At 48.7% G+C, this 16749-nt stretch overlaps 1 protein-coding gene and 1 long non-coding RNA gene across 2 annotated transcripts; both read right to left on the bottom strand.

Moving 5' to 3' along the window:
- Positions 1-11164: 11164 nt before the first annotated feature.
- On the bottom strand, positions 11165-13455 carry LOC135578304 (T-cell activation Rho GTPase-activating protein-like). The gene is made up of 7 exons (XM_065049833.1): positions 13177-13455; positions 12881-13042; positions 12593-12702; positions 12013-12208; positions 11739-11867; positions 11404-11459; positions 11165-11317 (listed from the first exon to the last, which is right to left on the bottom strand). Exons 1-7 carry the CDS (start codon positions 13453-13455, stop codon positions 11212-11214), a joined length of 1038 nt encoding a protein of 345 aa, XP_064905905.1. The 3' UTR covers positions 11165-11211.
- A 302-nt stretch (positions 13456-13757) lies between these two features.
- LOC135578330 (uncharacterized) lies at positions 13758-15472 on the bottom strand. The gene is made up of 3 exons (XR_010469832.1): positions 14769-15472; positions 14406-14570; positions 13758-14231 (listed from the first exon to the last, which is right to left on the bottom strand). It is a non-coding gene; the product is annotated as an uncharacterized LOC135578330 (long non-coding RNA).
- Positions 15473-16749: the final 1277 nt, after the last annotated feature.

The raw sequence follows: 16749 nt of genomic DNA on the forward strand, positions 1-16749 counted from the left end.
CAGAAGGCTGTGCTGCCATCCAGCGGGACCTGGACAGGCTGGAGAGTTGGGCGGGGAATAACCTGATGAAATTTAACAAGGGAAAGTGTAGAGTCCTGCATCTGGGCAGGAACAACCCCAGGTTCCAGTATAGGTTGCGAAATTACGTATTAGAGAGCAGTGTAGGGGAAAGGGACCTGGGGGTCCTGGTGGACAACAGGATGACCATGAGCCAGCACTGTGCCCTTGTGGCCAGGAAGGCCAATGGCATCCTGAGGTGTATTAGAAGGGGAGTGGCTAGTAGATCGAGAGAGGTTCTCCTTCCCCTCTACTCTGCCCTGGTGAGACCACATCTGGAATATTGTGTCCAGTTCTGGGCCCCTCAGTTCCAGAAGGACAGGGAACTGCTGGAGAGGGTCCAGCGTAGGGCAACAAAGATGATTAAGGGAGTGGAGCACCTCCCTTATGAAGAAAGGCTGAGGGAGCTGAGGCTCTTTAGTTTGGAGAAGAGGAGACTAAGGGGGGACCTCATTAATGTTTATAAATATATAAAGGGTGAGTGCCATGAGGATGGAGCCAGGCTCTTCTCGGTGGCCAACAATGATAGGACAAGGGGTAATGGGATCAAGCTGGAACACAAGAGGTTCCGCTTAAATTTGAGAAAAAACTTCTTCTCAGTGAGGGTGACAGAGCACTGGAACAGGCTGCCCAGGGAGGTTGTGGAGTCTCCTTCTCCGGAGACATTCAAAACCCGCCTGGACATGTTCCTGTGCGACCTCAACTAGGCATTCCTGCTCCAGCAGGGGGATTGGACTAGATGATCTTTTGAGGTCCCTTCCAATCCCAAACATACTGTGATACTGTGTGTGATACACCATGTGCCTGGTCTTCTCACAGCTGGACAACTTGTCCAGAAGGCTACTGTGAGGCACAGTATAAACAGCCATACTGAAATGCAGAACAACCACATCCCATCATGCTTTCCCATCATCCACCAGGCAGGAGACCTTATCGATGAAGGATATTGGGACAGGAGCTCCTTACTCTTCCATGCTGGCCTCCTACTCCCTTTACTTGATTTCTTGCTCACAGGGATGCATTGGTCTTGAGCCTGGACGAAGTGCTGTCTGAATATTAACCAGTTCTCTTGAATCCTGCTGCCTTCTAGAGCCCTATCCTGTGGGATTCTTCCAAGCAGGACCTTGAAGAGGCCAAAGTTCCCCCTGCTGAAGTCCATGCTTTCAGTCCTACTTATTGCCCTTTTGGGTAGCTGAGTTCAAGCTGAAACAGAAGTTTAATGAAATCTGAAATGTTCTCTTTGGGTACAGCATCAAACTTCATCATGCACCTAGTGGAAAATGTGAGCTGGATGCCTCTCAGGCTGGAGAGTGCAGACTACTTTCTGGAGCTCTCCAATCACTTTGTCCATCCTGGAAAAAGCATCTGCCATTCAGAAAAGCAAGTGTGAACTAGTTGTCCACAGCTCAGGAGACAATTAAAGCACCCAAATCAGGGATAAGGTTTCAAGCTTTGACCACCAGTCAAAGAGAAGGCAGAAGGAGAAATACTCCAGTCTTCCTCGTCTCCACCTCAACACCGCTTCCTCCTGGCTGCTGTAGGATGCTCCAGAGAGGGGACACCCTCTCTAAGCGCACAGGAGAGAGATGGCCCCAAAGCTGGGACGGGGATGTGCAGTAAGAACCTCACCTGTGTCTGAGAGCTCGTCTCGTGTGCTGCAGGTGCTGAGTGAGGAAAGGGAAAGCTGGTCTCAGAGATCAACTCCATGACTGCTCCGAAAGATGGATTTACACCTGAATCTGCTTCTGAATGTCAACTGGATGATGCATAACTGACTGAAGACAAGATTTTCATGAAGTCTAACTAAACTGCATGTGTCTTGTTTTCTAGATCCCTGACAAGCAGCCCCAAGGTCTATTTTTCTGAAGCACTGAGTATTTCTATTCATGTTATATAATACAAAGTATTCTGGAAATACTTCATATTTAATAGCATGTCCATTAAAAACTACCTTCTCTTTTTCTTGTCCTATAACATTGCTATTAGTATATCAAAGGCTTTCTCTGCTGGAGCTCCTCTACAGGCAGTAGCATTTCTGGTTCTTGCATCAGCCCTGCTTCTTTTCAGAGAAGTTCTGAAAACACCTCTTCTCTTTTGTCCTATAACACCTGAATAGTCAAATTATGAGAAATTAACCTCACATTTTTGCTGTTTCATGACACATACCATATTGATATAATATTTTATTTAAGCACAGTTGAAAAAAAAAAAGGTGGAATATATGTATTTGGGTACTAATTTTTAAATGCAATAAAAATTAAGTTTAATTTTTTAACTTATTTGCTTCAGGGACCTGCTGCTTTTAAGTTTCACCAGTCCTTCTGTTGATGTTGTGTTACTCGTTTGAGTCAGGAATTACTCGCATAAGGTACAGGTATCTTCAAGTTATCACTGACGTTTTAACAAAGCAGCATTAGTTGGGAAGTCTTTAACAAGATCCTCTGTTCACGTGATCCTGCTGTCTGGAGCGTTCTGGGATTTGATGGCAGGTTTTGTTCAAGTAAGTGAGTGAACATTAAAAAGCTTTTATTCACAGCAGGCATAAATCTGGTGGACAGGGCAGAACAATCATCAGGAGGAAACAACAGCAGCAGTAAACTCCCATTTGTGCAGAGTCAAATGAGAACTTATGAGGAACATTTTTCCAGCCTCAATTATTTTCAAAATGGCAACTTGTTTATCATACATTAGAAGAAAAGCATAACAGAACATCATTTAACTCAGAGAGTGTATAACTGACACTGCTGTGTTGCCTAACTACCTTCATGGCAGTGGGTTCTTGCTACCTAAGCTTTGTTTGCAAATACAAAATTTGGTTCTGTCTTTTCTGGAGCTCTGTGAAAACTTCAGTTTAGAAATCACAACATTCTGCATCTAATCTAACCACAGCTATGAAAAAAAAATATATATATATGTAAATATATATATATACACACAAATAAATGTATATATATATATTTACATATATATCTGTATCTCCTGTCTTTTTCCATGTCTGCACTCACATCTTCTTCATTTTTGCAGAAGATTCAGACTTACTGACCTCACCTTCTTAACTCTTCAAGAACGGTGCTGCCCATAGTCTATTCTCCAGTTCTGCCTCATCTTCCACCTCTCTCCACCTCCACCTTAGGTAATTTTCTGTTTCTCCATATTGGTTCCTTAAAAATTCACTGCCTTGCCTTCATGACTCTTCTTGGACATCATGATAAGACCCTTACTATGGTCTGGCTTCTGTTTGTTCAAATGAGATAATCATCAGCTCAGAACAGGGACTTCTCTGCCATGACATTAATCCCAAGGTTGTTACCATTCAGAATTAGGCAATTTCCAGGTTAGTCACTCTGAGAGGATACCAGAGAGTGCCTGAGTATTGAGAGTGGGGTCAGGTCAATAACCTTGGAAGGAAAAGCCTACCTTACCTCACTGACGTAAGTGGACACATTTCTCCTGTGACTTGTTTCTCCAGACACCACTTGCATGCTCTCCCTTCAGCATGGACTGGCTTTGGGGGTCAGACTAAGATCAGAGATGAACCAGAGAGACTGGACTAGACAGCAAAGGCAAGAAGCAGAGCTAGCTACAGGCAGGAGATGACTCATCTGATGTGGATCAGATGGCTTCAACATTTGGCAGAGCACTGGGGGGACACAGAGATGAAGAGGGCTCCTCCTGGGATAGAAAGGTGTTAGGCTCCTAGTGAATGCGTTCAGCTTCATGCCAATGCAAAAAATTTAAGGGAGTATGATTGGCCAAAGATAAATATGACATATATGAGGAAGTAGGGATCCATGACCCTGTCTGAATCAACAAGCTGCCATCAGTTTTCCTTCCTTTCCCTCTCCAGATATACCCATGCCAAGTCCTAGCAAATCTTATCCTGCTCCAGTTCAGCCTCTCCTCCTCAAACCCTCCTTCACAGGAAATGCTGGGGGTGGGAGGGATGTGGGGTCAAATTAATCTGGAAAACAACTGCGAGGTCAGCATTTCAGAAAGTTAGTTATGCCACAGGGCCTGGGGGGCTCGGAGGGGTTCTGGCTCCCTGAGCCCCCAGCCCGGGGCTGCCAGGGGACAGGACACTGGAGGCTGGGGCCTGACACAGGGAGCAGGGCTCTTGTTCAGTCCCATCTCTCGGACAATTGCTCCTGGGCTACAGCTGGTTTCTTGGAGCAGAAGAGATGCTGCATGGCCCACTCGCTACCTCTCAGATAACTGTGGGCACCTGCTCCACATGCCAAGGGAGATTTTTACATCTCCTGTGGAGACCCAGACCTCATGTCACAGTGAGCTTCTGAAGAGCTGCTGAAGAACCCAGCTCAAAAACTAGCAAATAAATAGAAATTGAGGCAGCAAACAAGCTTCTAAAAATGACATTTTTCAGTAGAAAACTGTTAGTCAGAAAAAATTCTGACCAGCTCCACTAAACTTATTTATGTTTCCCCAGCTGTAAAAGAGATGGGGTTTTTTTATTTCTCTAAGAACAATGTACAGAGGTTCACCTAACAAGCAAACACCTTAAAATGCTTTCAGTATTTCTGGAGAAAATCATTGCATGAGAGTGCAAATTCAGAAGAAGGAAACATCCTGCTCATTGTACTCAGAGCTGTAAAGAACACAAATGATGGATATTTCATAGATGTGTCTTCGAAAACTTATATAATATTTTTGGTGTTTTCTTTACACCTAAGGAACTTGAATTTTTCTGAAGATCGACCTCTTCAAAAAAGCCTTATACAATTTACAAATATACTTGGTCCAAGTAGATAAGCTGAGGTCTGCCTCTCTAGCAACAAGAATAATCACATATTTCTACAGCAGACCTGATTCCAGAATAATCCTGACTATCATGAACTACAGAAAAACAGACTCTACTCCTAGTTAAAATGTTTTTTGAAGGTTTTCTTTAATAAAGAAAAAAAATAATAATTTCTTAATCTAAGTTTACATGCTTCAGTGCACTGCAAGGGTCTCTACTTTTCCATTCAGAAAACACATTTTTTTTCTCTGTCTTTCCCAAGAGGATTCTCAGAAGGAGATCTGTCCATAATTACAAGTGTTCAGCGTATCCTGTGAGATGGGAGCTTTACATAGAGAGGGGGAAGGGAGATGACAAACCATTACCAAGTGAGAGCATGGTGGCCTCCAGTGGCAAGCAAAGGGGGTGGGCTGACATTGACAAAACAGACCTCATAATTGGTGAAATAGGGATAAAGGTGGCCCACCTCAAGTGTACGTAAATGAATATGGAAGTAGTGAGAAGACAGGATAACGGGGGAAGCTCTCACCCTCTCTGAGAAATCAAGAAGAGTGGGCACCTCTCCAAAATGCACAAATTTATGAAGTGAAAACCACGCTCGACCAAGCTGGTAGCCTTCTACAAGGAGGTGACCTGCTCAGTGGATGAGGGGAGAGCCATGGATGTTTATCTTGACTCCAGCAAGGCTTTGGGCAATCTTTCACATCACTGCTTCCTTCAAGACAGGCTGAGGAATTATGGACTAGATAAATGGACAACAGTGAGCTGGATGGAAAGTTGGCTGAACTGTCAGGCTCACAGGGCTGTCAGCAAACTGTTCCTGGATCTGATGAAAATATATATACATTGTACGCATATGATATACAATAAATACATATATTATACATATATATGCAGACACAGAAAGTCCTGTCCATCCGGTTTTCCAGTGCAGAAACAAACAAGCATCTGGGAGAAAGTGAAGCTGGCTCCAGGTAAACCAAATTGATGTATCATGGGAGGATGGCAAAATAAGTTCTAGCATTATTAACTGGAGAGGTAGAACAGCATTTATCAGGCAGAAGCATTTTAAATAAACAGGATTCGTTAATTTGTATCCACATATCACCAACAGTTTTGATGAGGAGAAATATGACTTGCTGGTATTGAAGTTTAATACATCTTGAATATCAGGGGACTAAAGGTCTGCAAAAGTTGTACAAATACTAAAAAAAGGCAAGCAGGTTGTCTGACAGAATTAGATGACAGTTTGCATGATGTTAATCCCCGGCAGAAAAATAGCAAGTTCTACAAGGGATCTGATTAATACAGAAGAACAAGAATAGCAAAATACCAGTCTGCATGGCTTTAAAGGAACCATGTCTTGCCAAATGAACTACATTTTCTTTCACGATCAGACTATGAACCTGATTTACACAGGCAGAAGCAAAAATACAGGAGTTTATAAGGCATCAACTTTGCTACTATTTAATATCGCTAAATAAAAATTAGCACTCTAATGTGTAAATTAAACTGAGCCTAGCTAAAAAGTGGGTGCAAAACCTGCTAGCAGGTAGCTGAAAAATCATTCCCAAATATACACATTTCTGCAAAATTTCCTCAGTGATTAATATTTATTTACAGGTGTTCTTCATACCCAATGAAAGGACAATCACAAGCCCCACTTTAACCTTTGTCAACATCTGTCTGGAGAGGGTACAGCCCATGGCTCAAAGCAGGTAACGTGCCCTTGCACTTCACTGTGCTTCCAAGAAAGGCCATAATTTTGGGTTTTCCTTTGTCTAAGATCGCATCAGCTATTTCTATTGCTTTTCCAAGATGCCTTTTTTTTTCCCTAAATGATAACCCTTGCAGATCTGCCTATTAATATAGCTTCACAAAAGGAATTTATTTTTCATAGACTTGATTTTTTCCACTGACTTCAATGGAATGTGGGTCAATATCCAGTGCGTTTCCCAGGCATACACTGTGCTTCCTTGCCCTACTTCTTTAACACGCAGGTCACCGATGTCTGCGGTCGTACTTGCTGGCTGCACTTACGCTGCAGGCCATGTCAAATGGCACCTCTGCTCTCAGCAAATGTAACCTCAAGAAAGTACCCTAAGAGAGAGAGCTTGTCACAGTGTCACTCTGACTGACACACAGCCCCAGATAAGTCAAATACTTGGCAGGTCAAAACAAACGTGGTGACAAAATGTCTTCATCTGCTCCATCCACCACTTCTAGGAGATGAAGACACAAAGGAGGGGAAGAGCTGTCTCATAAATACAGAAATTGTTTGGGTATAACGTGTTCTTCCTTCTCTGTTTCTAAATCACAAGGAATATCAGAAAAGAGAGTTGGTTATATCAGAACTGATAGGAGTTTCTGACAATAACTTCGGGTTTAAGTTTGAGGAAACTGTTATGAGTGTTATACCAGCATGACTGAAACATCTTCTCCTCTGCACTGGTTACACAATTTTACAGTTGTTTAAGCAACGGTTTACAGACAATTTTTCCGCCACCAAAAGGTCAACATTGTCAGGACATCTTAAGCCATGAGAGAAGCATACACTGTGCTACAAACAGCAGACATAAGTGTGCTTTGCACAGTACTCTTTTGCTTTTGAGAGTATAAATAAATTAGTCACTCCATTGCATACTGTGCTATCACTTTACTGCAAGTTCACCATGCATTGAGAGTCTGTCCCAACCCAGAAGCCCCACCAGTAGCTCATGGTAGGTAAACCCCAGCAGGAGCACAGAAAGCACCAGCTGACACCCCAGCCAGCCCCCAAATCCCATGAGTGATGGCCAGTGGATGTTCGAGGTGGCAGAGGAAGGGGTTTTCATTGCCATTGCTCTGTACCCAACCATACACTGAGTCACAGCCAGTTTGCCCCCAGGAATAGCTTCCCCAGGAGGCCTGGAAGAGGAGTCAGGGGGGCAGATGGTCCCTGATGAGTTTGGGGCATTTCTATAGTGGTTAATATACATTCCTTTGTAGTTAATGTTTTTATTTTGTGGATGACTCACTCAGACACCTAACTTTTGCCAGGCACCATGGAGCAAGCCCAAAGCAGATTCACGTATCCCTCCTTCATATCCTTGACTTGGAAAAATTCATTACAGGAAGAGTCTGTCTTACTCAGAATTGTTTTCCATAACTCTGATGAGGAATGGTGCATATTTGGCTTGAGGTAGTGATGCATATTTATGAACTTTCCTTGTTCTTGGGTGGCTCCCAGAAAGAGTTGAATCTAGAATTTGAGCACTTCCTTTTCCGATGTAATTTGAGAAAGCAAATTTGTAAATAATTGGACTATATCTGTGGCTGATTACACTAACTGTATCTATTAGTGTATTCATATATACAATGGCTGTCTTCAGTAACTCTGTAAGTAGCGATGTAGGAAAAGACAGAGGTTTTATAATGAACAGCATCAACTAGCAAGATGGTCTCAAAACTATTTGAATAGCAAGGTCCACACAGAATGAATCATCTAGGATCTGACAAAGATCTGTGCTCCTGTTATAGGTAGTAATGATGTGGGGCCCTAAGTAACTTGGAGCCATAAGAACCTGGACAGACGCTGTCTCTGCATCCGTTCCACAGTGTTCCTGCATGGTCTCATCCATGTTTAGTGATGCTTATTAGTGACAACAGTTGGACTGATATGATGACAGAATAAAGTGTCTGACTGCACGGAGGGTGGAAGGGATAAACAATTGAATTCCTGCATCAACTTACTGCTATAAGCAGGATTAAGGACCAGCAGAGGTGAATCCTTTTACACGTTCCAAATACAATGAACTGAACAGTACTGAACATTTTTAAAACAACCAGTCAGCAGCATCATTCCTAGACTGGTTGCATTTTTTCTGTTTCTTGTTCTAACCATCTCATTTTGGCAAGGAAGACAATGTAAGGATTTTATTTAAACAAGTTTTGACATTTGAAGGAGAGACAAATTAAAAGAGAAGGGAAAGGACTCATCCAAATACTGAGACTGGACAGGTATACATTTGACACTTTATTTCTGTAAATGAATTAAAATAAATTTTAGAAATACATACATATGTAGAAACACTCAGAAGTGCAACCAGTCCTTAAAATCGGTGATTCAGTCCAATTACAAACAAATCACTCTATCAGTACTCAGATTTGAGATGGCTTTGTTTGCAGATGGCTGGGATGCCTGCAGTCATGTCCTAGCGACATTTAAACCATCCTTTATTTCTAATGTGTCCCAATATACATTGGCACATCCATGGTATGTACAACTGTGTATTCCAGTGTTTCAGCAGAGGCTCTAAGTCTGCATAAAGCCCTAGCAAATATACAACTGTGTGTACAATTGCACCATTGACTCCCAGTAGTAACTCCGGAAAAAATGTTCATCTGCAGTCCTCAGTTAACCACGGAGGCAGGTAAACGGAGGGCAGGTAAATGGTAAGAAAGACCACACTAAGGCCTAGAGATCTGGCTTTCTCCCTTTTGAGTGCACAGGGATTTCTTGTTTGTTTTCAAAAGGTATTTCAGGATTTCTTTTTTTTCCCAAATCCCCTTGGTTTTGCCACAGTGCAGAGCTCGCAGCAGTTAGGAGTGTAATTACTTAGGGCAGCGATTGCTGAGAGTATCAAGTGAGGCTTTGCCCATGAAGAATAGATGACACTGCATCTGAAAGACTTCAAATGCCAGCTGGGTGAGCTGCACCGGAATTTCCATGCTTTGCTGATTCCCGCAACATCATTGCAAGACCTGCAGATCAGCCCTGCCATTCTTGCCCCTGTTGTGGCTGGCACTTGTATTTTTTCTTCTGAAAGAAGCTCGACCCCATTAGACATCACACAGGGCTCAAGGATCAAAACAACAGAGACTATTCAAGTATTTGCAGATTTTGGAAAAGCTGCTTTCAATACCCTGGTGATGACTGACAGAAAGGAGGGTGTTTGCTTCAGTCCAGAGCGGGCTGATTTGCCGAAGAAACAAGAAACGGATGTTTTATGTAGCTGATCTGGAGTTATTCACCCTGTGGAAACTGCAAGCCAGTCATGTGTGAGCAACAATGCTAAGAAAGAGCATTCTGCTGTGTGCTGCAGACAAGAACTTGCACTGGCCACAGAGCAGCAATGGGTGCTCCCTTCTTGGATGGAGCAAGTTGGTTCAGCATCGGTCTGCCAAGAATGAGGAGTTGGAGATAAAACACGGAGGTTTTATGTGATGGAACACACTGTCCAGCACATCCCTCGTGTCCCTCGCAGATGATATGCACCACCATGCTAACATGCTCCGTGTAACCCAAAGATCACATGCCAGCTCTGCCCTTGGGAACAGGTGACAGCTGGTGAGTGTTTGCTCACGGAGCTGATGGGTGAGCCAGCAGGGCCTCCTGCGAGGGCTGGGATGGGTCTGGGGGCCATGCGGGGCTGCTCTGGTTAGCGGTGCACGGGTGGAATGTGCCGGCCAGAGCAGGAGGGCACGGTGTCTCTGTCCTCGCCGCCGCCGAGGTGGTGCTGGCGCTGGATCGTGGCCCTCGAAGCCCAGGTGTCAGAGCTCATCCAGGAAATCCAAGCAGCCGAAATAGATCTCCACCTACAAGGACAGTGAGAGAAAGTGCTGATGAAACCACGGAGGCAGGAACAGTTGTGACTTTATCCCCCATGCTTTGGCAAGTCCAATGAAAAAAGGGGTCAGTGACATGGGTGCTGCTTTGGCCCCTTCTCAGCACATGCGATACCCTCAGGACACAGCAAGTTGTCAGAGATGTGCAGCGCCCCTTGGCCAGGCAGTTGGGCTTGGCAGGGAGCCCCTGGGGAGCTGGGATGTCCTTTCAAAAACCCGAGTAGCAGCATCCCTCACAGTCCCCTGCTAGAAACCCAGGTGTGAAGGAAAACACGCTGCTTTTTTATTGTCTGTTTGTTTTTCACTTCCCTCAATTACCTCAGGTGAAATGTCAGCTTTTTAAAAAGTGCCAGTATCTCTACTTTCTACAGCTACTTACAACAATGCCCTGCGTCATCATTGGCATTCGGACAACACCAGCCAGCACTGGGATTGCCGGCTGACATGAACAGAAAAATGCGACTTTGCCTCTTTGTATAGGCAGCACGTCCAAGAGCTCAAAACTGTGAGTCTTGTGACCTTGCTGGTGTTTCTGCTCAGCCTTGCACAAACAGACCTTCAACAAGCACAACATGAAAACGCCCAGTGCTGGAGTGGTAAGTTTCTCCTGACATATACGTTCTCCCCAGGGCAGGTGTGCACTTCCTGTCTGGGGCCATCTCTGGGCACCTCGCAAATACTTCCTCTATTCAGAGCAGTATTCAGAGCTTTGAAAAACGGTCAGCAGAGTCTGCTACACACCTGGGCTCCTCGTTCTTCTTGCCTGCTTGGATTTCCTTAGATGCCCAGCCTCAGAGCTCTGTTGCCAGCTTGCTTCTCTTGCGCTCTGGTTGCCCATCACGCTGCTCTTCACACGCTGCTTTTCTCTTTCGGCCTTCTTGTGAAGAGCCTGGCAACCTTTCCATTCAATAGTATTGTTAGACAGGTAAAGCCATTAGCAACGTGAATCCATTCTGCTCTTCATCAAAGCTAGCTCATGTTACCTGCTCTCCCCAGAGGAGCTCATCAGGTGTTCGCTTTCCAGAGTGACTGGAGGCTCCTGCAATGGAAATGTAGAAGTGAAGAGGTGGCAGGGAACTACCTGCCCAATATCCACCTCAGCTCTGAAAGGCACAGCCCTTGGAAGGGTTTGCTCAGCTCAGCGGTGCCAGTTCTGGTGGAATCGCCACACAAAGTGCAATGGCCAACCTGCATCAGCCTTACTCTGCACTTCTGCAGAGCTGCAGGCTGGTGGATGACCTTGCTTGTCCCTGTGGCAGCAGTCCCACCTTCTGAGGGGGGAGGCTTTTCTGTCACACTGTTTGTGGCCCTGGCATACCTCTGGGGATTCTGCTTCTGCCTCCGCTGCTGGCAACTCCTCTGCTGAAGCTCGGGCAAGCCCATCCTCCTCCTCCTCCTCAAACAGTTCCTCCTGGTGTTCAATGAGGAACTGCACCAGCTGCGTCACCTGCACGCAGCAGCAAACCATTGGTTTCCAGCCCGGCGGCTGAAAATGGGTCAGACAGCCCTTCCCACTCCTGACCCTCACTTCACTGCAATGCTGCAGCTCCGGGGGCCCGGCAGGCTGCAACCAGCCTTCAAACACAGCGTACCTTCCCTGTCACCTGCACCAGGACATCCAGGGGCAGCGAGTCCTCCTCGGGTGGGCTGAGGAGGTTCGGCCCCACGCAGATGGCCAGGTTGGCAGCGGTCATCCTGCTGGTGCAGGTGTTGCTGCTGATGGTGCGCAGCAGGGTGAGCAGCCGCTTGAGGAGGAGGAGGTTGGCTGTGGGGAGCTTGCTGGCCACCCTGCAGGAACAGGAACACAACATTAATAAAGGAAACGCTGTCAACATAGGTCTCCCAGGCTGATCCCAGCCTAGCCCACCTGAGGGAAGGCTCCCCAGCCATGCCTGGTCCACAGCAGAGGGACTGTCTTGGCTGAGATATGGCCACCTCTCTCCCTGCCTGCCCTTCTCACCACAGTCCCTTCATGGAGCAACCCCCAATGTCTGCAGGCATTGCCCCAAGGAGAGAAATGCTCCTCTGTGCCACTTTCCCCCAAAACCTGACCCCACAGCCTCAAGAGGTGTCTGGCAGAAACACGGCTCTTTCAGGCAGCCTGTGGCTTTACAGGCAAGTTCGGGTCTCTGGCAGTGCCTGTGCAGCGGACAGGCTGCTGGTTACACTTACTCCTTCAGCCCCACCAGCCTCTCCTGCCTGCTGGTCTTCTGCAGGGCGCTCATCCAGTCCTCATAGAGCTCGTTCTGGAGGAGCTTGGAGGGGATCTTGCGCAGGAACTCCTGCAATGGCAAGGGCTGCGGGTCAGGCTGTGCCCACTGCCGCCGGCAGCACAGGCAGCATCCCCAGCCCAGTGCTCGGGCTGAGCAGCAGCTCCTGGGTTTGGGCTCCTGCTGTGGCAGGTGCCCGTCAGCACGGCCAGAACCGGGAGCTGCCGGGCTCCATGTCAGCAGGGTTCACCTTCAGGATGGCGGCCAGGAGGTGCACCGGCTGGCTTTCCAGCTGGACCGGGGCGCCGCTGTCCAGGGCCTCCCGCAGCTCCCGGGAGGCGCGCTCGCCGGCCGCCAGCCGGAAGATCCCCTCCGTGGACGGGCCGTGCTCCTGCAGGAGAGCCAGCAGGTCCTGCGGGACAGAGGAGGACATTGCTGGGCTGGAGCCAGCTTTGTTCCCTAGACCCATCTGGGTTCTCTCTGATCAGGACAGTGCACTTCCAGAGGAGCCAGCGGGATGAGGAGCCCCTGGCCAGGCTTGCTTACCTGGATGGGCTGGGGCAGCGTGCCGTCCTGGCTGCAGAGAGCTGCCAGGGGCTGGCCAAACAGAAGCCCCCTGTGGCCAGAGCCTGATGGCTCGGCAGCCTCTGCAGCAGATGGGGTCCCTCGCTGCCCAAAGGGCCAGGGCAGCCACCTCCTCCACCCGGGCGTCCCACCTGCTGCCGAGGAGAAGAGAGTAAAGAGCCATTGAGGAGATGTGCCAGGCAAGCACTCCTTGACCCTTTTGGTGCTGTCCTCCCACCACTGCATGCAGGGGAAAAGCATCATTTGGGAGAAATAGACCCCGGGGAATCAGGTCTCTCCTGCCGCAGGTCAATGGGGACAGACGTGCCCTGCGGGAAGGGCAGCAGCAGCCCCAGTGCAGCACCGGTGCCCGTTTGTCAGACGAGGACAGAAGGGCCGTCCTGCCCCCATCTTCCCCAAACTCACCAGCCAAGTGGCCAACTCCACCTTCGCTGCCAGATGGGACAACAGGTGGCAGCCGCTCCACTGCACCAGCCTGCAAGAAATGCTCTGTGTTCACCAAACCGCTGTTCTCACCACCACCGAGACTGCACCCCCAGCGATCCTCACCTTTGCCTGGCTCTCCACCAGCCTCTCCAGGCTGCTGGCGTGCAGTGTCATGGCCTGGGCAAGGGGAAAAGAGCAGAAGGTGAGAAGCGATGCACCTGGTGCTGGGCTGGAGCAGCCTCTGGGGACAGAGCAGAGCCAGGAGGGACACTCACAGCGTTGCGGCCCCTCAGCTCCTTCAGCAGCTGCTTGAAGGAGGGCATTTGGGTAACCCGGGCTCCCTCCACTCCTTCTGGTGGTCTGTGCATGGGGAAGAGGAAAGAGAAGAGCTCCGTGACACCCAACCCACCTTTTCCCTCCCTACCAGCACTTGGAGCACTTCCACGCTGCCCCAGAGCAGCCGGGTACCACCCGGCAGTGGAGCGGAGAGCAGTGGTGGTGCTGAAGACGGGGCTGGGCAGGTGCTGGCTGGGCACAGCTGGGCTTACCCAAGGAGCGCGCTGACCCACAGCTCCTTCACTGCCCGGCAGCTGCGGAAAGAGAGGAGAAACAGCCTGAGTGACGCTGCTCCCCAGCCTGTGGGCAGAGGTGGGTGCCAGCACAGCCCTGCCCCATGGGGACGACCACAGAGCCAGGACGAAGCCCCGTGGGGTAGGACAGAGGCGCTGCCCAGCCCTGCTGTGGGACGTGGCACCGAGACTCACCGGAAAGTGATGACACAGGAGCCGCAGGGCCAGACGAGGACAAGCGAGGTGGTGTGCTTGCCGTCCTCCTCCTCTGTGCCATCGCCGGCTGCCCCCGTCCCACTGCTGAGCACCCTCAGCTGGCCCAGGGACAGGCAGAGCTGCGGGCGCGGGGCGCTGCCACGTCTGCAGAGAGGAGCGGCAGGGAGTGACCGGAGGTGGCTGAGTCCCGTGACTCCCCTCTGGCATCCCCCTGCCACGGGCACAGCCGTGGGTGCATCCAGCACCAGGGTGCTGGTGACCTGGGGCTGCTCCTGGGTGTCCCTGCCCTGGTGCCAGGGCCAGGGCTTGGGAGGAAAGGCAGTTGGGCTCTGCCAGTCTTACTGGGGTTTGGCGATGACCAAGGTGTCGCTGAAGAGGAGGAGGTCCCTCTTCCTCGTCACACGGCCCTGGGTCACCCGCACGCGCTGCCGGAGCAGTGGCTCGCGAGACGCCGGAACGGGCACGCACTGCTGCACGGGCTCAGGTTCGACCCTGCAGAGCAAACGGTGTCGGGCGTGAGAAAAGCGGCTGCTGCAGGGTCTGGTTGTGCCAGGGTACCCGCGAGCTCTGGGGGGAACCTACCTGGAGCCACGGCAGCAGTTCACCTGGCCCATCCCGACGAGAACAGTAGAAAATGTCCGTGGGACACACTGGTGGGGCTCAAGACACCTCCCAGGAGGCTGGAGACAAGCTCCCAGAGCGCGTCCCAGTGCCAGTAGTGCTGCTGGACGAGAGCTGCGCTCTCGCCCCTGCCGCTCCGTGTTGGCACAGAACCGTTGCCGGGCCAGCGCCGGGTCAACACAGCGTCGCATTCTAACCGCCCTGGTGGGGGAGGGGCACTGGGGGCTCTCCCCACTTTGCCCACGTCTCTCTCGTCCTGGGGAGCCCAGAGCTGGGCACAGCACTGCAGGCCTGGCCTCAGCAGCGCTGAGCAGGGGGAAGGGTCACCTCCCTCCAGCTGCTGTCAACGCTTTGCCCCATGCAGCCCAGGGCACCACTCACCGCCGCCTTGGGGCACCTTGCTGCATCCTGCTCAAATGGGAGTCCACCAGGACCCCAGGACCTGAGGACCACCACTGGTGACTGACCACTAACGAAATGGAGCCCCATTCACTACGGTCCTTTGAGCCAGGCTGCTCAGCCACTTCTTCACTCAGCACACCATGTGCCTGGTCTTCTCACAGCTGGACAACTTGTCCAGAAGGCTACTGTGAGGCACAGTATAAACAGCCATACTGAAATGCAGAACAACCACATCCCATCATGCTTTCCCATCATCCACCAGGCAGGAGACCTTATCGATGAAGGATATTGGGACAGGAGCTCCTTACTCTTCCATGCTGGCCTCCTACTCCCTTTACTTGATTTCTTGCTCACAGGGATGCATTGGTCTTGAGCCTGGACGAAGTGCTGTCTGAATATTAACCAGTTCTCTTGAATCCTGCTGCCTTCTAGAGCCCTATCCCGTGGGATTCTTCCAAGCAGGACCTTGAAGAGGCCAAAGTTCCCCCTGCTGAAGTCCATGCTTTCAGTCCTACTTATTGCCCTTTTGGGTAACTGATTTCAAGCTGAAACAGAAGTTTAATGAAATCCGAAATGTTCTCTTTGGGTACAGCATCAAACTTCATCATGCACCTAGTGGAAAATGTGAGCAGATTCATGTATCCCTCCTTCATATCCTTGACTTGGAAAAATTCATTACAGGAAGAGTCTGTATTACTCAGAATTGTTTTCCATAACTCTGATGAGGAATGGTGCATATTTGGCTTGAGGTAGTGATGCATATTTATGAACTTTCCTTGTTCTTGGGTGGCTCCCAGAAAGAGTTGAATCTAGAATTTGAGCACTTCCTTTTCCGATGTAATTTGAGAAAGCAAATTTGTAAATAATTGGACTATATCTGTGGCTGATTACACTAACTGTATCTATTAGTGTATTCATATATACAATGGCTGTCTTCAGTAACTCTGTAAGTAGCGATGTAGGAAAAGACAGAGGTTTTATAATGAACAGCATCAACTAGTCAATAAAAGTGATTGATTTGATTGTCTATGAATTAACTGTGGAATTTTCCCATCCGTTTAAATGTTCTTTCATTACAGCCCAGAAAATAAACTAACTTGAGGCTTTCTCCAAGCAACACTTTAAAAGTTATCCACAAACTCACCAAATCAAAGCTTGTCACTTACTTCCTTCAAGGTCAACTCAAACATATGGCCTTCTAGGTTTAAAATTATTGTGTTGTTACTTCTGTGAAGGACCTTAATCACAATTAGTTCAATTCAATAGAGATATCACTTTATAACAAAGCTGAAGTACACTC

The sequence above is a fragment of the Columba livia genome, chromosome 1 (genome assembly GCF_036013475.1).
Source record: "Columba livia isolate bColLiv1 breed racing homer chromosome 1, bColLiv1.pat.W.v2, whole genome shotgun sequence".
NCBI lineage: Eukaryota > Metazoa > Chordata > Aves > Columbiformes > Columbidae > Columba > Columba livia.

Excerpts from the sequence above, each read along its gene's own strand:
- LOC135578304 (XM_065049833.1), bottom strand. The coding sequence starts at position 13,455 with ATGCTTTTCCCCTGCATGCAGTGGTGGGAGGACAGCACCAAAAGGGTC. Across the intron at positions 12,703-12,880 it reads TCCTGGCCGCCATCCTGAAG|GAGTTCCTGCGCAAGATCCC; the intron begins GTGAACCCTGCT and ends TTGCCATTGCAG. Across the intron at positions 11,318-11,403 it reads AGCTCCTCTGGGGAGAGCAG|GTTGCCAGGCTCTTCACAAG; the intron begins GTAACATGAGCT and ends TTGAATGGAAAG.